General features: G+C 51.5%; 1 protein-coding gene and 1 long non-coding RNA gene across 2 annotated transcripts; one reads left to right on the top strand and one right to left on the bottom strand.

Annotated features, from left to right (window-relative positions):
- The first annotated feature begins 104 nt into the window (after positions 1-104).
- LOC138087007 (uncharacterized) lies at positions 105-3,882 on the top strand. Its single transcript, XR_011145469.1, has 3 exons — positions 105-141; positions 3,390-3,455; positions 3,801-3,882. It is a non-coding gene; the product is annotated as an uncharacterized lncRNA (long non-coding RNA).
- Positions 3,883-14,839: 10,957 nt separating this feature from the next.
- XIRP1 (xin actin binding repeat containing 1) lies at positions 14,840-20,299 on the bottom strand. Its single transcript, XM_068983073.1, has one exon. It carries the CDS (start codon positions 20,297-20,299, stop codon positions 14,840-14,842), a length of 5,460 nt encoding a protein of 1,819 aa, XP_068839174.1.
- Positions 20,300-26,467: the final 6,168 nt, after the last annotated feature.

Consider the following 26,467-nt stretch of genomic DNA (forward strand, 5'->3'; position numbering starts at 1 on the left):
AGGGAAAATATAGGAGAATAAAAAGAATCAAATAAGTGATGTGTTTTCTCTAGAAAAGCATCTCCCTGTCCTGGGATGGGCTCACCAGATGTTCCCCAGATGTTTGCTGATGATGAGAAACATCTTCCTCTGGGATCACAAGTAAGTTCTTCCTGTTGGTAGGGAAATGAAGGGTCTGTTCCAAGGCAAGAAGGGTGGGGTCTGGAGCAGCATCCATTTGTGACTATGGCATATGCATAGACAGAAACATACCCACACATCCTCAGGGAGTTTCTGAATACTTGGGGGAGTCCCATGAGTTTCTCAAACATACAGCATCCACAGACCACCCAATTTTAGGTAAATAAAAAACAACCTCATCTTAAATATTTTTTTAAATAAAAAATTGATTCATTTCCATCGGAAAGATGAAGATTAAAAGGATAATGTTTGGGGGCACTCCCTGTCCCCCTTCTGATGTCTATGTTAGAAGCTTTCTGTGTCCTTTTTCACTGTAATAAAACTTCTGCCACACAAAAGCTCTGAGTGATCAAGCCTTGTCCCTGATCCTGAAGCTAAATCTTCTTTGGAGACCACAAATCTGACATCATTCACCATAAGCTATCAACAGCTTTGTTAAGTTTTAATAATAATATGAAAGTGTTAGTCGCTCAAAAAAAAAAAAAAGACAATTTTTTAAAAAGTATCAAATGTGGGAAGATTGAAATTTCACCAGATTTGCCATACCTCATTTGTGTGATAGTGAATTGATACAATCAGTTTGGAAAATAATTTGGCAATACCTACTAAAACTAAACTATATGATCTTGTAATTCTACTGCTCCATCTATTCCCAAGAGGAAAAAGCACTTCTGTCCACTGAAAGACACAAGAGTGTTACAGCAGCTTTGTCCGTAATAGCTTGAAAATGGAAATAACACAGATGTCCAGTAGGTGAGTGAAAACAATTACAGTTTCTCATACAGTGAAATAGTACACAGCAATGAATCAAACAATGGCCTCGTAGAACGATAGGGATGAATCTTAAAAACAGTATGTCTAGTAAAAGAAACCAAGCACAAAGAAGAAAAGCTATGATGCCATTTATTTATGGGAAGTTAAGAACCAGGCAGAATGAAAGCACAGAGATAGATAACATTACCTTCAGGAGTAACAGGCTAAAGGTGTGACTCCCAGGCCAGCAGCCACCAGCATCACCTGAGAACTTGTTAAGAATGCAGATTCCTGGGTCCTCCCCAGACCCACTGCATCAGAAACTCGGACAGCGGGGACCCAGCAACCTATGTTCTATGTTCTAACTATCCCTCCATTGATTCTGATGCACATCAAAGATTGAGACCCACTGAGCTAAGGTTGTAGAAAGTGAAACCCAGGAAAAGGGGACTGTCTTCAAGCACATTTCTCCAACATTCTTGTTTATTTAAACAGGAAGACTTTTTAGTTTAGATCTGTGGATTGAAAGTCTGAGCAGTTGAGTTCTGGGTCAAAGGGTTTTGACAGATGCTGCCAAATCGCCTTCCCCAAAGTTGCACCAATTTTTCTCTCAACCAATAGTATTTGAGCATGCCTGTTTCCCAACACCCTCCCTGGCACCCTCCCTGGTTATCAGACTTATTGATCTCTGCCAATTTGATGAGAGAAACCAACAAGAGATCTTACTGTTTTAATTGCATTGCTCTAATTTGAGTGAAATTGAGGTTCTTATAAGCCATTTGTGTTTCCCTCTAAATCACGGGTTTATATTCTTTACTTGTATTGTTGTTTTCTGTCTTTGAGGATTAGGGAAAGAAGCCCTTCTGTCTGTCACACATGTGGCACTTAATCCTGGTTTGCTGTTTAACTGGGTTGACAGTATATTTTATCATACAGAAGTTTTACATGTTTCTGTAGTCAAATTTCTTAAATACTTACTTTGGGCATCCTGGTGTTGGTGTATTACATTCCCTTGTCGTAATATTACAGATAAATTCACCTATTTTTTTCTCTAGAGTTTTATGATCCTATTTTAAATTTATAAATCCTTTATCTTTTTGGAATTTACTTTAAGGAATTGTATAGGGTTTCCATTTTCTTTTTTCCCCCAATTGATAAATTTTCCTACTACCTTTTTCTTTTAATATAAATGTCACCTTAAACAGAAATTGAATTCTCATATGTTCTGGAATCAGTTTCTGGTTCTCTACTCTGGTCCACTAGGTTGTCTGTTTCCTCTTTGGGTACCAAACTGCTTTATGAAGTAAAATTTCATAATGTGTTTTATCGTGTGATAGATGTAGCTCCATTGTATTACATTTCTTTTTCAGGGCTTTCCAGGCTCCTTATTTAATTCCTCATTTGAGTTTCATATCATTTTTAGACAAACTCGCCCCTAAGAAAAGTCCTGTATTTTAGTTAGAATCACATTGAATTGACACATTAATTGAACATTGACATTTTTATAACATTGGGTTTTGCTATGTATAGTATAGAGCTCAGTATAGTATAAAGCTCAGTACAGAATGTTCCCTGCATAATATTCATAAAGGCCCTTATATGTCTTTTAAATATTGTTCTGAATATTTTATCTTTTTGATTGCCGTTGTAATTTCTATTATATTTTCTGATAAATTGTATTTTTTTAATGTATGTAAAGAAAGGCTACTGAGTTTTGGATATTAACCTCTGTAAACTGCTATCACCGTGAGTTCTCTCGTCTGTAATAGTAGTACATTTTTCAGTCACATCATCTATATGTAATTCAGCTATTCGGTTATGGTTTTGTTATTTTTTTGTTTGGCCACATTGTGTGACTTGTGGGATCTTACCTCCCTGAGGAATTGAACCCAGGCAGAGCAGTGAAAGCATGGAGTCCTAACCACTGGACCACCAGGGAATTCCCAAGGTTTGGTTTGTTTTAAGCAGGAATTGATACGGGACATTTTTCAAATGCCTTTTTTGGCACGTATTGAGATGTTACGCAGTTTTCGTTTGATGTATTTTTTTTTTTTCCATAATAGTGGTTAACACTTAACAGCCAGTTGCTTTTGTTATTTTTATAGTTTCATTTATTCTTGGCTGTGCTGGGTCTTTGTTGCTGCACAGGCCTTTCTCTAGCTGCAGCAAGTGGGGGCTACTCTCAGCTGCGCTGCGTGGGCTTCTCATTGTGGTGGCTTCTCCTGTTGCTGAGCGCGGGCTCTGGGGCACTCAGGCTTCAGTACTTGTGGCTCCCTGGGCTCTAGTGCGCAGGCTCAGTAATTGTGGCGCATGGGCTCGGTTGCTCTGCGGCATGTGAGATCTTCCCAGATTAGGCTTTGAACCTGTGTCTCCTGCATTGGCGGGTGGATTCTTTACCAGTGAGCCACCAGGGAAGCCCATTCTTTGATTTGTTAATATGGTCAATTTTATTATAGATTCCCTAATATTGAACCACCTGCACTTCTAGAATGAACTTGGATACAATGGATGATTCTTTCAAGGTATTGTTAATTTATATTTGGTAGTATTTTATTTGAGATTTTTGTACCTCATGTTCTATCATATTTAATTACTAGTTAATATTCAGATTCCCCACATTTCTCTTTATCTTTTGTTTCTTACTAGGTCATGAGCTGATGAAATCGATTAAAATGTACTTGTGTCTTATCCAAATTTCTGTTTGCATTTGCTGTATGTATATTGTTATACATCAGCATTTGTATGTATAATATACATATGCTCATATCCTATTCTTGATTTTGAAGCTATGCTATTTGGTGCCTGGAGATTTCCAGAAACTAGATTCTTAATGTCTCTCATGTTTAACTTCCTTTTCTCTCATTTAGCAATTTTGTTTTGAATCTGACCTTCTGGTTCCTCTGGAGGAAGAAATGGCAACGCACTCCAGTATTCTTGCCTGGGAAGTCCCATGGATGGAGGAGTCAGGCGGGCTGCAGTCCATGGGACTGTAAAGAGTCAGACACGGCTGAGCCACTGAGCACACACGCCTGATGGTCATGCTGTAGTCTCAGCTCAGTATTTTCTTGTATACCTTGGTTTATATTTTAACTTTTCTGAGTTACTTTGGTAAAGATGTCTCTCTTCTATAGAACGCTGTTTTATGATCTGATGAGAGAATCTTTTTTTTAAGGTTAGGTTTATCCTTGTTTACATTTCTTGATATAACATGTATCATGCTTATGTTTATCTTCCGCTGTATTTCCTACTTTAATGCTTCCTCTGTTTTCTATGTTTTACATGTGTATTTTTTTTTGTTTTCCTTGATGTGTGTGTGAGCACACATGTGTTTGTATTTTGGTCTGATGATTTGAAGGTTTATAGTCTGTCTTTAATTTTTCCACTGCTTGCCTTTATATTGATTTATTTCTCTGCCAAGAGAAGAAAACCTTCAAATGTAGGGAAAGAGTCATATTCTCAAAGGGCTGAGCCTTGCCACCATACTTCTGTCTTCGAATTCTTGATATCCCCAGAAACAAACAAAAAACCAAAAAAAATTCTTAATATTCTCAACATGAAAATGGTTATAGTCTCGCCCTGAAGCCAAAGGTTCAGGATAATCAAGATCTGAATGTGCCACTGAGATGCTTCTTGAGTGAGGCAGCCACCTACAGCAAAGAGCTATCGGCGCCACAAAGGGATGCTGTATCTCATCTCTTATTTCAGAACCTCATGTGAATATCTTACCCTCAACAGCCAGCATACTTAGTTCAACAGTGTCTTTTACTTTCTGTCCATGTCTCCGCAGTCTTCTGAAAAGGCACAGTTGGAGAGGCATGAATGGAGGGCATTGACTCTTCTTGCTATTTGTTTCTGCACATATCGAGATCAGGAGCCAGATTGTTGCCTGACAGCTGGTCTTTGTGAATATAGTCGTGTGTGGTTGGTGTTCAGATGCAAGTTGTGTGTGTGTATTTTCTTTTAAATCTCATCAGTGTACCAAGAGATAATGGCACACTCAAAACAGTATCATTTTAGCAAAGCTCATTTACATAGGGACTACTTACAAACATGTGGGTATAGGAGCACCCAAGGGATGGTGCAGTAACCTGGATGAGCAGCAGCATCGAATAGGCCTGAAGGTGGGGTCCAGGGGCTTACTATAAGGGAGAGAACTGGGTAGGGTGGCTGCCTTGGGAAGACCAGTGGCCCCCACTAGAGGATACATCCAACCCACAGAGACTCACAGGCAGGAAACCAAAGGACTAAATACCTTGATCTTGTTCTCTTCCCTCTCCTTTCTCCGCTGGGCCTCACCATGGCTGAACCCAACTGGAAGCCAGAAGCTCAGTCATTTAATCTTGCAAAGGAATTCAGTAAGAAATAGAACAAAAAGTCAGTAGGTACATTTCCCTCCTGTGTTTTTGGAAAATATGTGGTGAGCCTGAAACATTAGTAGTGCACCCAGTAGGAATGCTTTCAATGATCAATAATCCAATACCATTTACTTGTGTATTGTAATGGGAAGGTTGGAAGGTGGAGAAGGCAATGGCACCCCACTCCAGTACGCTTGCCTGGAAAATTCCATGGGCGGAGGAGCCTGGTAGGCTGCAGTCCACGACGTTGGTAAGAGTCAGACACGACTGAGCGACTTCACTTTCACTTTTCACTTTCATGCATTGGAGAAGGAAACGGCAACCCACTCCAGTGTTCTTGCCTGGAGAATCCGAGGGACGGTGGAGCCTGGTGGGCTGCCATCTGTGGGGTCGCACAGAGTCGGACACGACTGAAGCGACTTAGCAGCAGTAGCAGCAGCAGTCACTGACATAATGTCAGTAGTGGTGTCTCTAGAATTCTCTCAGCTTTTACCTTATTCTGGTTGCTTCGTATCTGCAAGACGGCTGCCCAAACATCATGACCATGGTTAAGTTAGGAAGAAGGGGGAAGACGGGGGATTCCAGCATGTATATCCATTTTCTGAAAAAACAAAACCAAAACTTTTTATAGAAATACCCTCAGCAGACTTGTCATATTTCATTGACTAGAACTGGATCTCATGTAACAAACAGCAAGGGAGACTGGGAGAGTGGAAAATGGGCTGGTCATGATTGATTTATACCACTTGTAATTAATTGCCTGAGACTGGAGACCTTGGTGCATGGATCAAAATCAGGAATCTGTTATTAGGAAAGAAGGGGTGGAATACATTTCTGGATCAACAATGAACAAAGCTTGCCACAAGTGGTTTGTATTCAACAATAAAGCCCATTGTCTGCTAGCACTCACTCCGGACAGCCATTGCTCTTTCACACTATGTGCCATTGATTTTATGTGACATCCAAAAATGTTGTTTGATCAAGTAATTTTGCCAGGAGCTTGCTCTGCTTTTCCTCAGTAGCCTACGACTCAGTTTACAAGTCATGGTTTGAATTGTGTTCGTTTTCACTGTAAGGTAGACAACTTTAATGATGCCTCTCTGGGTTTGATCTTTTCTCTGTCTTTAGTGACAAAATGTATCCTTACTACACTGGACATTTTACCCATATTACGAAAGACTTGATTGGTTTGCTATCTAGCTTACAGGATCTGATGTGAAGAGGATGCAAAAAATTTCAGTGGGCTTCCTGCCACTATTTGACAAAGTTTCATAAGAGATGATGCCTCTGGAACTAAAGAAGATGATTACCAACTAACAAAATTCCATTTTCAGGTATTCGTTACCATATCTGAGTCACACTTTTTCTTTTTTTCTGTTTGTATAAAATTATCTCATCCTACACACTCATTTACCCTGGAATATGTGGTCATAATTTATACTGCAGTATTTTTGTTGCTATTTTCAATACTATTTTTATGCTTTAGTGAGCCTCCTTTAAACTACTGATCCATTTTTATGATTTGGGGATATACTACCATATAATAGTAACAATAAAATGGAAATATAACACATGAAAACAATCACATGTAAAAGATGTGAAAATCTTTTAACCAAGTTGAACTAGAGTCAGTGGCATTCTCTTTACTATGAACTGAGCTGAACTGGCCGACTCACTTCTAGTGGTACAGGTGCTCGTACAAAACCATGATGATGACTATAAAGATAATGGGATTTCTGTGGAAATGATCACTGACCTCACATTTATGCAATGTATGGGAACAAAATTGCTTGTCTGTGTAGCAGACCCTGCCATGTGACACTCATATCCCCCTCACACAATTCTCACATGTGTTCATGCTGGTTTCTGTAGGGCTAGCAGAGATGGCATCCGATGGAACTGGAGCACAATGTCCAGGGCCAGCTCCTGCAAGAGGAAATTCACTTCTGTACCATCTATGGAGATCTGCAGTGAACCAGGGCCCTAGGTTCATTCAGGAGCGGAGGGGGCGGGATCTTAATGAATCCAGTGAATCTCTGCCCGCCCACGTGGAGTTGATAGATATGACGTGAGATAATTTACTTGCTGGAAAACACAAGTATACTAAGGGCCACAGTAGTAACATCTGTGATGGTTTAAAAACATGGCTGCAAATTCTTTCACACTTATCAAAACAAGGATACCTCTCGCCTCTAATATGGGCCGGTTTTAATGACCTGTCATGAGCAAACTGTGGAAGAAGTGATACTGTACAGTTTCCAAGGTAAGTCAGTAGGTGACAGAGCTACGCGCAACTGTTAGGTCGAAGGACATTTTCATTTAAAATTCTGATCCGATTGCCAAGTTGTTCTCCACTTCTCTCCCATCCTTCCACCCCCGCCCCCCACCCCCAACAGTGGATAAATACTCCTTTTGGATCAGTATACTGGTTTCAGTTGGCATTTCTTTACTGCGGGAGAAGTGAAGCATCTTTTTCCTTGGAACATCGCCTGGGGTCAGAAGACCCAGCTGGAGGCAAGAGCGGGACTCAGCGGAGCCAGGCGGCCCTGCCGACAACACCCACGGCTCCACTCACTCCCCTGGCTCCTCTGTTTTCGGCGCTTTCCTTCCTCCCCCACAATATTCAGATTCCTGGAACCAGGCTCGGTGACCTCACGCCGGTGACTTCACATCCGGGACCTTCTGGGAATTCTCAGCAGCACTGTTTCGTTAGAAAACTAACGAGGGAGGAGGAAGGGGGTGCGTCCGGGGAGGGCCGCCGGAGCTTCTGGGGCAGGAGGGAGGGAGCCGCGCAGAGGCCTCTTCCTCCTTCCGGTCGGGGGTGGGTGGGGCTGGCAGCGGCGCGCCGCCCGGCTGCCGCCGCGAGACCTGAGGCCCCGCCCCCTGCCTCTCCCTCCCCCGCCCCCTCAGATGGTCGCGCGCGCCTCCCACGGGACGTGGATCCCGGCGCCTGTCGCTGCAGGTTTGGGACCCGGGGCCCCAAGCTGAGCCTCTGCCAGTTTTCCTCCGAAGTTAGGTCACCGTCTTACTTGGCAGCTCTGCCACAGGTGGGGAGCGGGTTTTTCTCATGGGGGAAAAAATTATGTGTGTGTCACTGACTGGCAGGTACCAGTGGGGGCGGGGTACGGGGAACGCAACAAATCGAAAGTTTACAGTGGCGTTTTCCAAGCTACAAAACTGCATAAGGTTGAGAGGTCGGAGAAGGACAACCTCCATGGCTTTTGTTTCCTTGAAGGGGTTGCCTCAGAGCTGAGTCTTCAATACAGAGCTATCCAGAAATGACAGGAGGGCGAAATGAGGGGGCTGCTGCTTCCATTTAAAAAAAAAAATTTTTTTTTTTAGAATATATCTTACAACTGTGGTGGTTAAAGATGAAGATACTAATGTTATATATTAAACTGTTCTCTATAACTTCAAAGTTGTTTTTTTCCTTCTTCTTTTGAAAGAGGTTAGAATATTTTCATGTACCCCTCAAGTACTGTGGGCCTGAGGCCCCATCCATGCCTGCTGTGCCCAGTGGGTAAGCTGGCCCTGGACAAAGGCTGGGGAGCATGACAAAGCCTGGATGGAACATTAAAGGACCTGGAAGGTCTGATTCTCTTGGGGGAATGAGAGAGGCTATGAACACAGGTGGCAGCTGCACAAGAAGGGCCTTGAATGACCTGAGGAGTGTGGATTTTATGGTGGAGGTGGTGAGGAGCCACTGCTGGGCCTGACTGGAGGGTTGACCCTGGGATGGGACTGGAGGTGGGCTGGCTATTGCCTTAATGACATCCAAATTTGCTGCGCCACATTTGAGATGGAAGGGAGGGGAAGGGGAAGCCACAGATTGATGTGAGGGGGCTGGAGAAGCCTGGGCTGACTTCTTTGGGTCATCCCTCCTGGAAAGGAGAAAGCAAGAGGAGAAACTGCACTGGTTCCAGGACTTTGGAAAGATCAAATGAAAGGTCCTTCACCAGTCACAAAGCAGGGAGAGTTTGCCTACCTTAATAGATGTTCAGGGGGCTTCAGGGCCACCTCTTGCCCAGATCTCTGTGGTGGTTCCTACTAGCTATTCCATCCCTCTCTCTCTTGCCCAAGGCACCTCTCCAAAGCTCCATTCCCATTGGGCTGTTTTCCTGCTCCCCATGGGCCAGAGGACAAAACCACAGCCCTCACCTGGGCATTTCCAGAGTTCAGAATGAGAAAAAACAGACTGGGTTTTCAACACCCCTACAGTAGATCACTGTTCCAGAATCTCATTTGGCTACATGTTTCTCAGTCCCCAATAACTGCCCTTTCTCCCCCACCCTCCACTCCCTGCCAGAAAACAAAAAAACAAACCAAAAACTATGCTTGACTCCCACCTTCCAATGCAAACACTGGGCTTCCTCCAGAGCAGGCCAGACCAAAATCAAGGGCGGGAAAGGAACTGCAAGGGAGAAGAACTGGGCTCAAATGACTCATTGAAAGACAAGTCTTCATTTATTCACCATAAACCATGGATTGAGCTCCTACTATGTGCTTTTGTACCATTCTAGATACTGGAGATACAGAAATAAGCAAAGAAGAAGTGGTTGGCATGGAGATGAGATTCCAGTGGAGGAAGACTTGGCTGTGGAGATGGCACTTTCCAAGGACGATCACATAGAACGTTACCTCTTCCTCATCAAAAGGTATTCAGTCTACGCAGGCTTGTGACTCATTTGTAACCAACAGAATGCAGCCCAAGTGATTTTGTGTGACTTCTGTGGCCAGATCATAAAAGGTGATGCAACTTCTACCTTGTTAGTTGGGACACATGCCTTTGGAAACTTGAAATAAAATGCAAGAAATCCAGCCACTCTGAGAATGCCATACTTTGAGGAGGCCCAGGCCACATGGAGAGGCCATGCATATGTGGTTTGTCTGACATCCCAGCTAAGGTCCCAGCCAGTAGCCAGCATCAATTGCCAGGCATTTGAGTGAGAGTTTTCAGACCCTAACTGTCCAATTACCCCCAGCCTTAGACTGAGGCTAAGTTGAGGCCCCACACATCATAGCAGAGAGACAAGCCATGTCCAGTGTGTTCTATCCAAATTGCTGACCCACAGAATTCATGAGCATCATAAAATGGTTTTTTAGACCACTAAACTTGGGGTGGTTTGCTATGCAGGAATAGTATCCAGAACACTGACATTAAACAAGCAAATATGTGAACAAAGATAATGTTATATTGTAATAGGTCCTCAGGAAAACAAAACTAACTCAGCATGTTAACTTGGAGGAAGGCCTCTATAGATGGGGAAGGGGGCAGCATAAGTGGGGGAGGCAAGGGAGGTATAGATCAAGAAAGGTCTTTTTGGAGAGACATTTGAACTGGAATGTGAGTGAGAAAGAGCCCAACCACTAAAGATCTGGGAGAAGAGACTTCTGGGCAGAGGATACAGCAGGTGCAAAGGCCCTGAGGCAGGAATCAGCTTGGTGTTCTGTGAAACCCAGGAAGGCCAGTGTAACTAGGGAGATGTGGTGAGGAGGAGAGTGGGGCAAAGAAGTTGGAGAGGAAGCTTGAGAGGCAAATCATTCTAGTCTTACAGGCTGCTGAGAAGAGTTAGATTTCAGACTGAGCGAGCTGAAAGCTTGCAGAGGGTATTATGCAGGAGTGACTTGGTCTGGTAAATTCTTAATAAGGGCTTTAGGTGCCAGGTAGATGACAGTCTGTAAAGACAGGGCAAAGGGAAGACCACTTGGGAGGCTATGGCAGTGGTCCAGTAAAGGGGGGGATGGATGGTGTCCTGAGGATGATAGCGGTGAAGATGAGGACTGTTGGGTAAACTCGGAACAGAGGGAGTGAGAGTAATGAGAAGGGAGGAGGCGCCCGGCCGGCAGGAAGGTCCCGGGCGGGGCCGCAACGTGGGTGAGGACCGGAACCCGCATCCTTCTGGAATCTGGGAGGGAGACTCTGAGCTGGGGCCGGCCAGGACGGCGCGTACTGGCGTCCGGCGTCTGCCGCGCGGAGCCTGCCCCTGGCTGCGCGCCTGCCTGCCGGGTGTTTCCCAGCAACCGCTACAGCCGCCCAAAACGTTCCGAACCCAGCGGCCCTGGTGATGTCATCGTCACCTTGGAGACAGGGGATGGGAACACGCCCCCTCCAGGCACGGGGCGGGGTCTGGGCACCAACGCTCAGCTTTAGAGCCGCATCTCCTCTCGGGCAGGAAGGGAGTTGGTGCTTCGAGCTCCGCGGCAGGTGTGACGGGAGGTGTGCAGGGCCCTGGGCGAGGCCTCAACGAATAGCTGCTGCTTTTCTTGGTGTGCGCTGCCACCAGTGTGCTCACCACCTACCCACCAACCTCTCCTGTCTCTTCCCCATAGGCCGCCCCCTTTAGCTGTTAGGGCTGGCTCCTCTTGTCATTCAGGTCACTTCCTCAGAGATGCCTTCCCCAACCACCCAAGCTAAAGTAACTGCCAACCTTCTTGTGGGCTACTTGTTTTATTTCCTTTGCTCCCTTCTAAAATTACCTTCTGTGTTTTGTAATATATCTTCCCATAAGGTCAGGGATAAATTCTGTCATGCTCATCTGTATTCCCTGGAAGGAATCTGGCATGAAGTAGGTGCTCAATAAATGCTAGTTGGCTGAATCAGTGAATTCGCTCAATCATTTCATTTCACACACGGGTGCATTTATTCGACATCTGTGCAGTGCCTTCTAGGCAATCGTGATAAGCAGTAAGGATACTGAGATGAACAAGACAGGGACTCCACCTGGAGGTGAGAAAGAGAGATAGATTAAAACTAATTATATGAAAAGTGAACTTCCTTGAGTTCCAGACGCTGGGCCTATCTCCAAGCACTTTATGCATATTAATTCACTTAATCTTCACAATAGTAGGCACTATAATCATCCCCACTTAACAAATGAGAACGCTGAGAGCAGGCTTGCCTTAAGCTTCTGGGTCCTGTAATCAAGTGAGACCAACAGAGGGCAGTGGAGGGAAACACCTGGTAAAGGGGAGTTATAGTAAGATGTGTAGCCAGCCCAGGTAGGTAGATTTGCTGTCTTAATTGCTCACATACACCAGTCTTCCAGGGGGCAGGCTGCTTCCAGCTCAGAGCTCTGCTGCCTCAGGGGAACATCTGTCAGTGGGCCAGGCAATGATGAATCTTGGAGGACTGAGCCCTGGGCTGGTGGTAAGATGAGAGCCTACCTGTTCAAGAAAAGCAAACTGTGGAAAAGTTCCTACCTAACGTTGTTGAGGGCAGGATGTGTGTGTGTGTGTGTGTGTATGTAGGGGTGGACAATTGTTGATAAAGCCCCTTTCTGTTCAGAAGGGTAAACTCAATATTCAAAAAACTAAGATCATGGCATCTAGTCCCATAACTTCATGGTATATAGAAGGGGGAAAAGTGGAAGCAGTGACAGATTTTATTTTCTTGGGCTCCAAAATCGCTACGGACTGTGACTGCAGGCACGAAATTAAAAAAACACTTCCCTCTTGGAAAAAAAAGCTGTGACAAACCTGGACAATGTATTAAAAAGCAGGAATATCACTTTGCCGATAAAGGTCTGTATAGTCAAAGCTATGGTTTTTCCAGTAGTCATGTACAGGTGTGAGAGTTGGACCATAAAGAAGGCTGAGTGCCGAAAAATTGATGCTTTGGAACTGTGATGTTGGAGAAGACTCTTGAGAGTCCCTTGGACAGCAAGGAGATCAAACCAGTCAATTCTAGAGGAAATCTACGCTGAATATTCACTGGAAGGACTGAGGCTGAAGTTGAAACTCCAGTATTTTGGCCACGTGATGCGAAGAGCTGACTCATTGGAAAAGACCCTGATCTTGGGAAAGACTGAAGGCAGGAGGAGAAGGGGACGGCAGAGGATGAGGTGGTTAGAAGGCATCACTGAGTCAGCAGACGTGAATTTGAGCAAACTCTGGGAGATAGTGAAGGGCAGGAAAACCTGGCATGCTGCAATCCATGGAGTCACAAAGAGCTGGACACAACTGAGCAACTGAACAACATACCAAAGGGTATTTAGGAAATGCAGAAATTATACTCACTCCCACCTCTGGGTTTTTGTGTGTGCTCATCCACCTAACCGGCACTCCCCACTCCTGCCCATTGCCCGGTAACTGGCTTTTTGTGACTGAGGTCTCAGTTGAAAACTTTCCCGCCTTGGGGAGATCTGCCTTGGCCACTTTCTCTAAGGCAATCACCTGTCACTGTCACATGACATGTTTTATAATTCCTACCCCACAGTGGGAGAGTGGCCTAGTCAGGTGCATCACTCTTATTCCTTATCTGGTATTTCCTATTTATTCATAGTCTCCCTGCCTTCTCATTCTAGAGAGTCAGTTCCTTGAATGTGTTGGAGTCTAATGATCCCATTAGACCTTACCTCTGGATCCATGCTGCCCAGAACAGGTCTGGCAAGCAGCAGTTGCTCAGTGCTTTTTGAAAGTATGGAAAGGGTCCTTTACCAAATCATCCTGGTTTTCCAGGCTGGGATCTGCACCCACCCCTTCCCAGGAACCTCTGCACATTGTGCCTGGTCTGACCCGGAGGAAGTGGCCCAGCAATCTTGGCCATTGGAGTTCTCCTGGCTTGTGGCCCTCCCTCCTTGCTGGGCCTGACTGGGCCATTCTTCCACCCTCGGCAGATTCCACTCCAGGGAGATGTCCAAGAACCTCTAGGTGGGGAAGCCAGAGGTGTGGGGCCAGCAGTTTATGTATGTGTGGGGGCGTGGGGAGTAAGGAGAGTGGGGGTGGGCGGGCCTCTCTGGTTCCCAGCCGAGATGGTAGAAGAAGGGGGTGGCTTTTCAGAGCCTTCCAACACTGCTGCTTTCAGGGAAACAGGGCAGCTAGACATGTGGCCTCTTTTCCCCTAGACTGAGAGCCCAGACTCTGTGTACAGACAGACGTGGAGAGAAGGGAATAAAACTTTGCTTTATTAGACTGTATCCTTCCTCTTTGGGGTACAAAGTGAGAGGCCGTGGGGGTGGAGAGAATCTTTGGCTTCTAGGGGCATTGGTGATCGTGGACTTTGTGTGAACTTTGTGCTGCCAGGATGACCCGCTGAATGAGGGAGATGCTGATGACGGGGCCCTTCTGGGGCCCTAGTCAACATGTAACAGAGACCAATCCGGCTGGCCCTGTCTTCTGTAGGAATTAAAGAGCAGAAGGCTGAGAACATTTGATTCGTATTAAAGAAATAAAGGCTGATAAAGTGGAAGGTCACTCAGGGGGTCTCTCAATCGCAGGCAGTGGCATGCAGACTCACTTGTGTTGGCGTGCGGTCCAGACCTGTGTGAGAAGCGTGTGTTTCTGTACACATTATATCCTCCACAAGCAGCCACAAGCCCCCATTCTGTTGCTGGGCTTGGGCTACTCCGGAAGGCTTCTTCCCTATCATCCCTCCTCCTGCCGTTTGCAAGAACCTGGCCCATGGATGCTACTGATGAAAGGGAAACTGCCCCTGGATATCAGAACATGCCCTTTCTTTTTGGTTGTTTCCTCGTGCGTGCAGGAGGTGAGCACCCACCTCCGTCCCGGGTCCCTAGAGATGGGTGGAAGACTGTGGTAGCAGACGGAGGGGCTCACTGTGCAGCTGGTGTGGGGTGGCCACAGGGCACACGCAGCATGTCAGCTTCTGCCAGGCCCGTGCTGAGCTCAGTTGGGCTGTGCAGAAACTGCCTCATCAAGGCGGAAGTGTGGTGCCCGAGGTGGGGGCCTGGGCCCCTGGGTGGCTTGGCGGGCTCAGTGACCGTGGTGGGGGACATGAGTGTTGTGATCCTGCACTGGTCCACCCTCTCAGTCCCTGCTCCTGAGGCTCCGTAGTGCCGGGAGCCACCCGGCGCCGTCTGCAGCTCCAGAGCACTCTTCTGCCTAGTGGGCAGGGCGCTGGCTGCAGCATGGCCAGGTGGTGGCGGTCCAGAGAGCTGGGGGGCCTCTTTCTTTCCAGCCTTGTGCTGGATATCTTTCTGGTGGGGCTGAGTCTGGCATTCATCCTGGGTGAAATGTGCCCTCTTCAGAGAGATCTCAGGGTTGCCCCTGGGGCTGGCCTCCTCCGGAAGCTCCCTTGTGGCTGACTCCATGGAGATAAAAGTTGGGGAGAAGGGTGACTCTCTGCTGAGAGGTAACACTTGGGGAAGGTGTGAGTCTTCTCTCAAGGTCTCCAGCTTCCTTGTGGAAGGGGTGGCCAGGGCTGCTTGGCTTCTGGCCTCTGAGTGATTTCTGTCCTTGGCTTGACTCTGGACCTCAGTATGGCTCATAACCTCAGTTTGGCTCTTGACTAGAGTTTGACTTTTGACCTCCTGGCCTGAGCAGTTGGGCCTGACTCTCCCGCTGTCTGTGAGACTGACCTCGTGGGCACTGTGTTCCTTTGGGGGTCCCTGGGAATGGCCCCTGGTGTTAGTCCCAGGCTGGAGGCTAGACATGGAGCTGAGCGCCTTGTGCACGGCCTCCTCGATGTCCAGCAGCCTGGCCAGGGTCTGTTCCTTCAGCCGGGCCACTTCCGTGCTAACCCTTGTCAGCTCCCCAAAGGCCTGCTCCACCGAGGCCTCAGGCTTGTGGGGGGTAGCGGGAGCGGGAGGGGCTCCTGGCAGCTGGGGCACAGCCTCAAAGAGCCTCCGCAGTGCCCGCACGTCCACAGTGCTTTCGGCCTCCTTCTCCAGAGCTTGCACCTGGCTCAGGAGGCCCTGGAGCTCTTGCTGGCCTCCCTGCAGAATCTCAGGGCTCTCAGGGGCCCCTTGCTGGGAACTGTCCATGCCCTTCTCTCCTGGGAGTCTAGGGTCCCGCTGCAGTGAGATGGGGTGGCTGCTGAGAGCTGAGAGCCCGAGGGGGTCAGGGCTGTGGTTGTTGCTGCCCATTGCCTGGCTGGGGGCCACAGTGCTGGGGCCATGCTGGGGGCTGGGCTGGCTCTGTCCAGCAGGACCCTGGAGCAGAGATACTCGGGCCTGGTCTGCAGCAATGGAGACCTTGTTTGGCCGAGGGTCGTGGTCGGCTGTAGCAGTCTCACCTTGTTTGTATTTTCCTTGCCACACCTCCTCAGCGGCGCTGTGAGCCAGGGCTGAGGGCTTGGACAGCCAGCGAGGAAGGGGGAGCTGGCTTAGGTGTGCAGGTTTGGGGGGCAACTGGGGCTTCTCTCTCAGGTGTGTGGGAGGCTCCGGTTTCAGGGTCTTTGTCTGTGACTCCCCAGCGCTTTTCTGGCCAGCAGGGCTGCTGTGGGAGTGGAGAAGGGGGTCCTGCGTGGGCTTGGAGGCCTGCCGGATGGAATTCTCATCATGCCTGGGTTGGGCTGGGAAGTCCGGTCCCGTCACAGCAGCTGGGAGAGGAGGAGGAGGAGGAACAGAGGCATTACGGGAGTGGAGACTGGCACCTGCCGCCCGCGGCCCGGAGGCCTGAGTGTGGTGGGCTAAAGGGGCAGCCTTCAGGGTGGTCTCTGCAGCTTGGAGGCCCCCCAGGCTGAGTCCTGCCATCACCTTCTCTGGAGGCGCCCAGGCCTTCTGTGTGTGGGCCCCTGGCTCCTCTTGCCTGGGCCCGAGACTCTGACCCAGGCCTTCCAGGAGTGGAAGGGGTCCTTGCTCAGATGGCCGGACATCCCTTTGACCTGGTAGGTCAAAGGTCCTGACGGGATGAGCAGTGTAGATGCCATCCTGAATAGTCTCCCACCCCCCAGGCAGCCCTCCAGGCAGTGCTTTCTGTTCCCCACTGACCTTGCTGGGGGCTGCTGGGATCCTGGGGTTGCCTCCCACCAGAGGACTGCTGTTGCTCTGGGCAGCCCCTGTGGCCGGTGCTTGCAGAAGCCCATCCTGGGTGGGCATAGAGGCGGCCCCAGGAATGGGGCCCGGCTTGTGCTTGCTCCGAGCTTGCTGCTGCAGGCTTTGGGCTTCAGCTGTTGCTGTCCTTCGACTCTGCATGGTGACCTGGAGGTCTGGAAACCTCGGTCGTGGGGGCATAGTCATGGCTCCCTCTGACTTTCCTAAAGCTGTCATCCCTTTCTGCCCAGTGCACCTGCTTTCCTGCTTTTCTTCCCCAGCCAGAGAGACTGCCTTTCCAGTGGCCTGTGGGGCACAGGGGGTGGACCCCAGCCCTCTCAGATGCCCCATCCCCACGCCAGGGTCCAGTGGGGGAATGTGGATGATGCTCTCAGCCGGGGGCAGCTTCTGGGCCCCCTCACTGGCCGGCACTGGACTTGAGTCAGCCGGCGGCTCCCACCGCAGACTATGCAGGCCACTCAGGTCTCCTTTGTTTATGCAGCCGGCCAGCAGCTGCACACTGCTCCGTTCGGGGCCCCTGCTGGCTGGCCGGGGTTGCAGGGAGTAGGCGGTCAACGCCACCAGGCCCTGCTCTGTCTCCTGCATCACCAGCCCTGTCCTCCCCGCCGAGGTCCCGAGGCCACAAGCCAGCAACTGCTGGAACTCAGGGTCCATGTCTTCGATGCTCCCGCTGCTGCCTGGTGCTGGCAGCTTCAGCGGCTTGAGGTGAAGCTGGCCTGCGGGGTCCTCCTGCACCAGCAGCCCCTGCTGGTCCACGTCTGCCCGGCGCAGCACTTGGCGGACGATCCTGGGAAGCTCCCCAGACACCAGCTCCTCCTTCCGAACGTGGGGGCTGCCCTGCCCTGGGCCTGGGAGCACGTACCTGACAAGGCAGAGCTCCCCTGGCCCTCGGGCCTCCATGAGGATGCCTCCATGGTGCAGGACACCAGGCGTGGCTTGCAGCGTCCGCAGGGTCCCCTCGGCTGCAGTCTCTTGCCTCTCCGGCACCCCCTTGCCCGAGGGACCCACGGGCTGTTCTTCCTGGAAGTTGCCCCCTCGGATGCTCTCAGCTGCCAGGGAGCCCATGGGGCAGTTCTCAAAGAGCCAGGTGAACTTGTGCACTGAGCCCGCTGGAATGGGCTCAGGGATTTCCCTGGGTCCCTGGTCTTCTCTCTCGCCTGCCTCCAGAGCCTGGAAAACCTCCTTCTGACGAGACACCTGCCCGGAGGGGATGTCCACTCTGCTGCAGTACCGCACAGGCCCCCTTCCACACGGGTGGCCTGAGGCCTGCAGAGGCTCAGTCTCAAAGACGTGTCTCTCCGTCTGTCTTTCCCCAGCCTGGACCTGGCTCACCTCAAGGTGCTGCTCCTTGGAGCCTTCTGGCCAGTCCGGGGATTGGGGCGCGAACATCCAGGTGCACGACCGTGCCTTGCTTGTGGGGTCTGTGACCTCCGACCCTTGCCTCTCGGCCAGCTCACTCATCGGGCACGTCTCGAACAACCAGCGGATGGTCTTCACGTCACCCTTGTGGGGTGCTTCGGGCTGAGGGCCTCCCTGAGGCTTTCCTTCTTCTTCCTGTCGTTCCTGCTGCTCCCGTTGGTGGATTACCTCCAGGGGCTGTGTCTCAAACAGCCACCGGGCAGTGCCCACATCTCCAGCCACCACTTCCTGCCGGGTGATGCCCCGCACCACATCGACGGTACTGGGGCTTCGGCCTAGTCGGTCTAGGGGCTGTGTCTCAAACATCCACTTGTAACCCTGCACGTCACCTCCGACTACCTGTTCTCTGCTGACGGAGGTCAGGGCATGGAGGTGACCTTTGGCATCCTGCATGGCGTACACTGGGGACCCTGTGTCCTGGGACTGCCCAGCGGAATTGCTTCCTTCTGCTCTGTGTAAGCTCCCAGGGGCCAGAGCTTCCCCCTGCCCGATACTGTCCAGGGGAAGGGTCTCAAAAAGGTTCTTGAAGGTCTTCACATCTCCCTTCACCCCATCCCTCTCGGGGGCACCCTGAGAGAGGGTTGGTGCTGAGGGGTCAGCATTGGATAGACGCTCATTTGTGAACCTCTTGCCCTCCTGGGGACCCACCCGCTGCAGGTGACCCACTTGAACATTGTCTCTGAGGGTGTCCAGGGGCTTTGTCTCAAATAGCCACAGGGTGGAGCGGACGTCCCCGGGGACCACCGCCTCTTTGGGTGGGACCTCTGCTCCGTCTTCCCCTTCCCCCTTGAGAGTGTCTAATGCTCGGGTCTCAAACAGACGCCGCTGCTGCTGAACATCCGGACCAGGAGGGATAAGGTCCGGGGATGGCTGGAAGTCCTGCTCATCCACTAAGATCTCCCGGATGGCATCCAGGGGCTGTGTCTCAAAGATCCAGCGAGTCGCGCTGACATCAGGCCGGGCCGCCTCCTCCAGGGAGATCCCGCGGATCACCCGCACCTGGCTGGGGTCCCGGTTGATGGCGTCCAGAGGCTTGGTCTCGAAGAGCCAACGGCCAGACCTCACTGCGTTGCTTTGGATCTCCTCCCGGTAGGCGGCCTTGACCTCGTGGATGGCGCCCTCTGAGTCCTGGATGGCACACAGTGGCTCTGTTTGGAACAGCTTCACCGTCTTCTTCACATCGCCTTTCAGCTCCTGGATCTCTGAGCGCAGCTCCAAGGGGCTCTGCTCCTGGGTGGAGGGGCGGGAGCCAAGGCGGTCCAGTGGCCGTGTCTCAAAGAGCATCCTGGTACCCTGGACGTCTCCGCTGGCTGCAGGCTCCCTCATTGTAGCCTCTGGTGCTTCAGCACGAACCGTCAGCGCGTCCAGCGGCTTCGTCTCAAACAGCTGGCGGGCTGCACGCACATCCCCTCCGGATGGCCGAGGTCCGGCCGGCTCCTGGTTTACGCTGTTAGCAAAGGAGCCTTCCTCAAACTTGCGGGAGGTGGCCTGGACGTTGCCACCGGGCACGGACTCCTTGGCAGCTGGCTTCTCATGGTCCCCAATGGCATCCAGCCGCCAGTTCTCAAAGATCCAGCGCATGCACTGGACATCGCCCTCGGTGGGCTCCTCGGAACCCAGGACCTCAGCCAAGTCTTCGGCCACGGCCTCAGCCAGATTCTTGCGGAGCTCGGGGTGGATGTGCTTGTAGAGGCGGCGGAGCTCGCTGGCTTGCCGCTGCTGGTGGAACTTGGAGAAGGACTCCTTGGGTGGCGGCGGCGGTAGGTCCTCCAGGGCAGGTGGTGGAGGGAGGGGCAGGTCCTCTGTAGCTGCCATCGGGATGGTTGGGGTGGGAGCCACCTGCATCTGGGCATTGGCCATCCTTCTGAAGAGAGGGGGCAGAGATGAGGATGGGGTTGGGGGATTTCAGTGAGATGGGGGTTGGTTGCAGAGTAGCCCTAGGTGGCGTGTGCTTAGAGGCCACCCCTCCCCCTTTCCAGACCTCCCCGGGGTCTCACCCTGCTACCTGAATGGTTGCTGTGTGACTAGTCTTGAACTTAAGGCCTATAGAGCCATCCATCAGGTGGGTCCCTGCTCCCCCAGAATCACCTGGGTTGTCACGGAGCCAGCAGGGCACTACAGGCTTTGAAACTCTGTCTTCCAGTTAAGGGGTGCCCAACCCCACAGTGGGAAAACTGTTCCTGTCCTGTCCCATCCTTGCCTGCTTTTGCCAAAATCAGTTTTTCCCTGGTAGACTCCCAGGTGAGTGGCCTGGGGGAATTCTAATTTTTAAGGGATCCCAGCCAGGGAGAAGCAGGTCCCTACACTGGTGACTGGGCTTCCCTGGTGGCTCAGACGGTAAAGAATCCGCTTGTAATGAGGGAGGCCTAGGTTTGATCCCTGGGGTGGGAAGATCCCCTGGAGGAGGGCTTGATCTCCAGTATTCTTGCCTGGAGAATCCCATGGACAGCGGAGCCTGGCGGGCTACAGTCCATGGAGTCACAAAGGTTTGGACATGGACACGACTAAGTGAGCACACAAACTGGTGACTCTCATGGAGAGAACTAGTTATCAGTCACGTTTCCTTTCTCACCACCAGAGGGCGCACTTGTCCCTTTCACTGGGGGGCTGTCCTGCCTTTAGCTCTTGGCTCTCCTTTCTCAGGCCAGGGAGGCCAAGCAGGGGCCGGCAGCTCTTGCTGCAGCAGAAGCAGTAAGGCTGAGTGAGTGTCCACCAGTTGTCTCGCAGTTAGGCAGAACCCAATTCTGAATCCTAGCTAGGGGTTTTCTGAGCTAGGGGGACCTCTAGGATCTTCTGGCCCAACCACTCTTGATTAAAGATGAGGAAACTGGGGTCCAGAGTCAGATCTCGGTGAATGAGGCGCAAACAGTGCTGGATCGGGGTCTTGAAACACTTTAGGTAGGAAGTGTGAAGCTTTCTCAGTGGCTGTGGTGGCCCTCTGTTCCCAGCAGACACCCCAGGAGGGGAGGCAGTGAGACTTGAGGGCCTTCCTGCAGCGATAGCCTCACCCCTTGCTCACGGATTCCCGTCCCCAACTGTGTGCAGCACGAATCTCCTGTGCACGCCTTCTTTCTCCCTCTTCGTGCCCATCAGCTTCCGCCAAGGCACTGCCCCCCACGCCCCTGGCCCACCTTCTCTGGCCTCTGTCCTCGCTGTCTTATCTGTCTTGTGACAGGTGTGCTAACAGTCCCCAGAGGCCAGTAGGGAAAGAATGAGAAGCACGTCCCCCCCTCACTGCCCCTGACCCACAGCTCTGCTCCACGCTCAGTGCTAAATATAGCCGAGGTGCTGGCCTCCACACAGCGGCCCTGGGCTGGGGAGAGGTCAGGCTCAGCCAGTGGGACCCTGGGAGCCTGACCCCCCTTGGTTCCTTCTCTGCCCTGGGCTCGCTGATCCTGCCTGCTGAGCTGGTGTTCAGCCCCTGGCTGCAGGATGACCAGTGCTTCTGGCCACAGGAACCTGGGGGTGGGGGAGGGACTTCCTTCTCTCGACTACCTCAGCAGTGGGGAGACTAAGCCCTGCTTGCTCCACCCACACCCCAGCCTGTCCTCTGAAGACATCCAAGGAGTATGACCTCTAAAGTCGACAGTCCAAGTCTCATCACGCTCTCTAGGTGCTTCCTTTAGCCTGGGTTCTCATGAGGACCCCCCTGACCAAAGGCAAACCTTGATGGTCCCCACGCCCTCCCTGCCCTGTCACCAGTGTGGCCTGAGCAGATGGCAGGTACGGGCCACCAGCTCCACCCCACCCCCACCGCCTCCCCCAGGAATCTCCAGAATCCCTGCTGTGGTCACATATGATCAGAATCAGAGTCCAGAGGGGGCAGAGCTGAGGACCTGCCGAGGTCACTGAGCCCAATCCCCTCATTGTTTGGAAGGGGAAACCGGCCCCAAGAGGGGAAGGAGCTGACCCCGGCGGCTCCACCAGGCGGTAGCAAGGCCTTCCCACCTCGTTTCTCAAGGATGGGGACCGGGCGCAGTGAAGGCCCGAATTCAGAACTGATACCAGACTTTGGGTAAGGCCTGAACCCTAGGGGTGCCCCTGAGCTTGGCCTCTCAGGACTGGGCCAGCCTCTCCAGGTGACCCCCGCTTTTGCCTCCAAGTCTGCTCTTTCTTGGCCCAGACCCCTTCACACATCTCTATACTTGGGCAGTATACTCTAGCGCTCAGACCTGGTCACCCACCTTTACCCCCAGGTCTTCCTTAAGGCTGTCCTACTGGGCACGCTGATGGCCCACATCACACCCAGGCCCTAGGCCATGTGGGGTGCTGGGCTCAGGCCAGCCCTGGGGAGACATTCCCGAGCCAGTTATGCCAAGACTTCTACCCACAGCAGCTGAGCACAGGGCTTGTCCTGGCAGCACAGTCCCCCATGTCCTCCCCGACCTCTTCTGTCCAGACACTGGGCCTAGCTGGGGCTCCTTGGAAAGAAAGCCTGAAGCCTGAGGAGCTCCGTACCTGATTTTAAAAATCACAACTCCAGACCACCTCCTCCAGCAAGCCTTTCTGGATTACGCCAGACTGGCTGGAACCTGCCCCTCTGTAGGCCTCAGGCCTGTGGCAGCCAGGCTGAACGCTACCATGGGGCTCACAATAACTCTCTGGCAACTTCCTTGTGGAATCTTCATATCAGACCCCTCCACTCACCTGCTCCAGACGTGTGGCCCCACCTTCCTCCCCTCACTCAGAACTTTCACTAATACACACTGCCCTGAGAGGGGCTGGAGGGGGTCCCGGCCTGGAAAGTCAGCCCCGCTGGTGTGGTGAGGAAAGGAACGGCTCACTCACCTGCGGGCTCTGCCTGGCTGCTGGGGTTTGGGGTCTTCGGCAGGTGTGGTCCACGGCTTTGTCGTGCCTCTGGTTTGGGCTGCTCTCGCTCTGCTGGCCCCGTCGGACGCCTTCTCGCTGCCCTGGCTCGGGGTCTGTGTCCCCTGCCAGCCTCAGCAGCTGCCTTTATCTGGCTGGTTAGGGGGTGGGCCGAGGTGGGGGGGATGGGGGGAGGCTAAGGTCAGAGTATGAAGTGGTTCAGTTATTTTTAGGGCTCTGGAAGTTATTCTCCATCTCGGGCATCAGTTACATGTCCTTTCTGCTAGGGAGGGGAAGAGGAGTGAGCGGGGGAGAGCTTCATTCATCCAAGTCTCCTCTGAGGATTGGGGTCAGTGACTCAGCTGCGGTGTGGGGTGCGGACATCCCAGACTATTCTGGGGGAATGAATAAGGAGGCGCATCTGACACCTGGTCAGCTTGGCCCCCCGCCTTGTGATCCCCCAGGTCCCTACCCCAGCCTCTGACTATGTCTGACGTGTGGCGTGACTATGTCCCACCCTGCCAGGAGACTGGAGGCCCCCTGAGGGCAGGCCTAGGCCCTTGCTCCCCGGTTCTCAGCCCGGATACCCCTGAGAGTAAGGCCCTTCTCCCCACTCCTGCACTAGACCTTTCCGCTGTCTCTTCCATCCCTCCCTGCGTCCCACCGCACAGGTGTATACAGCCCTGAGTGCACACAGCTGGATTTGGGGGAAAGACCTCTGGCCCCAGTTCTCCACGGGGTCCAGGTCTGGCAGAGAGCTCCGCAGCATGGTCTGCGATGTTCCCAGCAGATTATCTGGGTCGTTGTTTACTCTCAGCCTCTGGCCTCTGACTCAGGGCCCAGGCTTTCTGGGAACAGAGAGGAGGGGAGGGGCAGCACACGGGGAGCTGACTCTGGGGTTATTTCTGACCCGGAGTCATCAGCTTCCAGTCACAGAAGGAGTGTGTGTGTGTGTTTGTGTGTGGGGGTCACGGCTGCCCCTCCTTGGCTGCCCAGAGCCCAAGGGGCTTCGTAGGCTCCAGAGATCCTGGCATTTAGGCTGGGAAGGGCAGTGTGGCGAGGGGCATCAGGAGACCACGCAGAGCCCAAGCGACGCAGGCATTTTGCCCGGTTTCATGTCGAAGTTGTGTTCTGCTACCTGGCAGAACAAGGTCTTTCTTCTGACATCCTGGGGGCCCTCTGGTGCCAGGAAGTGATGCCAGGCACTGCTCACTCTTTCCGTTGAGTCAGTGTCAGGCAGGCAGCATTGGCCTGGGGTGAGAAGAGGGGCAACGGGGAGCCCTCCTCCCTGGCCTAATCTGATTCCGGCCTTTTTGCCCTTTGCTGCCCTAGCACCTATTTCCCGGATCCTGTCTCTCCCTGGGAAGGGCAGGAAGATACCCATCCTCTCGGGCCAAGGGAAGAGGAGCCTTAGTGCCTGCCCTCTGGGGTGGTTTTGAGACTTGAATGAATTCACATATTAGAGGGTTTTGTGAGAGTGCTCAGCACATGGCCTGTGTTATCCAAGGGCCTGATGCACAGGTTATTACAAACGTAAGAAAAGGAACGTACCTGGTTGGAATCCTCTTTTGTACTCACTGTAACTATGATAAACTCATGGTAGAAATTTCCCATGCCTGGTTTGTTTTTATCTAATACAATTGTACTGTCCAATACAACTTCCACTAACCCCATGAGACTATTTAAACAGGTTAAAACGAAACAAAATGAAAAATTGTGTTCCTGTATCCCTTTAGCCACATTTTAAGTGCTCCCTGGAGCAGAGTACAAAATGTTTCCAACATTGTGGAAGTGTGATAGCACTATCACAGACACTGAAACTCTCATTGAGGGTGGTGTTTCCTTCTTTGCCTTGGCTCCAAGGACACTCTGAGCTAAATGTTTAGACTTTCAGCAGGTAGACGCTGTGGGTTGTATCCTGTGTCATGGGGGTAAACAACTGGCCCTGTTGCCTGTCTCTGAGGGGTTTCCCAGAACAAGGGACTTTCAATTTTAAAACTGGGAAAGTTCGAAGAAAAACAGGCTGAGCTGGTCACCCTATGTATAATGATCTAACAAAATCACATCATCAGGGTGTCAGTGATATGGCCATTAAGGCAGTGGTCAGGCATTATTTATCAGAGTATCTTTGGTGGTGGGGATGCTGGGCAGTTATCTTTTTAAAAGCCCCCTCAAATCATTTTGGGAAGGGGGCTGGGAGTAAATGGTTATCCTGAGGTCGAATGGCTGTGCTGGTTAATTGATCTCTCAGAAGGCAGAAGGGCAGGGAGGGAATGGAGAGGGAAGGCGGAGAGGGAAGGCGGCGTTTTTCAGTGATTACAACCTGCCCCCCGCCCCCACTGCTGCTGGAGCTTAGTGTTTCCTGGTCTTGAGGGCACATTCCTCTGTCAGTCCATCCCTCTTCAGTGGGGCTCTGCTGAAGTTGGGGATTAGTCAGAAGCCCCTGCCTGTCTCCCAGGAAAACGGGTCCTCTGGCAGGGCTCAGAGTGAGCAGCTGGCAGTAGACTCACCTGATGTTTCAGGAGAGGCAGGACGCAGGGAAGGTTCAGAGCCAGGCTGCCTACGTGAGTTTGAATCCTGTCTGTGACACTTACTAGCTGTGTGACGTTGGCAAGTTACTCACCCTGTCTGTTCGCCAGTTCCCTCACCTATAAAATGGGCATAAGAATAGTGTATACCTCAAAAGGCTGCTGTGAGGAGCACACGTCTGTTACACACACACACACCACATCGGGTACAGTGCCCAGCATATGTAAACTCAACTGATGATTAAGCTCAATACATTCTCCCCTGGGTCCCCACCACCGGCAACTTTCCCTGGTCCCAGATCCCAGTGTATCCTCTGGGTCTGAAGGCAAGTGTCCTTCAAAGCCCTGGCTGGCAGTGCTGGCCTCCCTCCAGCTGGGAAGCAGACACGGGTGTCTGTTCTGGGCCGGCCAGGGCGTGTCTGTTCCAGGGCTGTAGGACAGGTCAGCTCAGCCTCTTGACAAAATCCTCTGAACCTGCAGAGGAACTTTCTGCGCTGCTCAGGGGGCAGCTCAAAGGTGGGTAGATTTGAGGGAAGAGTGTCCGCCTCCTGCCGTGGGAGTCTGGTGGCCGTGCCGTGAGGGTCGTGTGGGCCCTGGTGCCAGAACGCTCTCACCAGCCTGTCTTCCTAGTTCTATGACCTCTGAGAGTCTGCCTGCTTTCTGTATTCTAGTGTGTTAGTTTGGGATCTTCCAA

Source organism: Capricornis sumatraensis, chromosome 10 (genome assembly GCF_032405125.1).
Source record: "Capricornis sumatraensis isolate serow.1 chromosome 10, serow.2, whole genome shotgun sequence".
In the NCBI taxonomy this organism is placed as follows: Eukaryota; Metazoa; Chordata; class Mammalia; order Artiodactyla; family Bovidae; genus Capricornis; species Capricornis sumatraensis.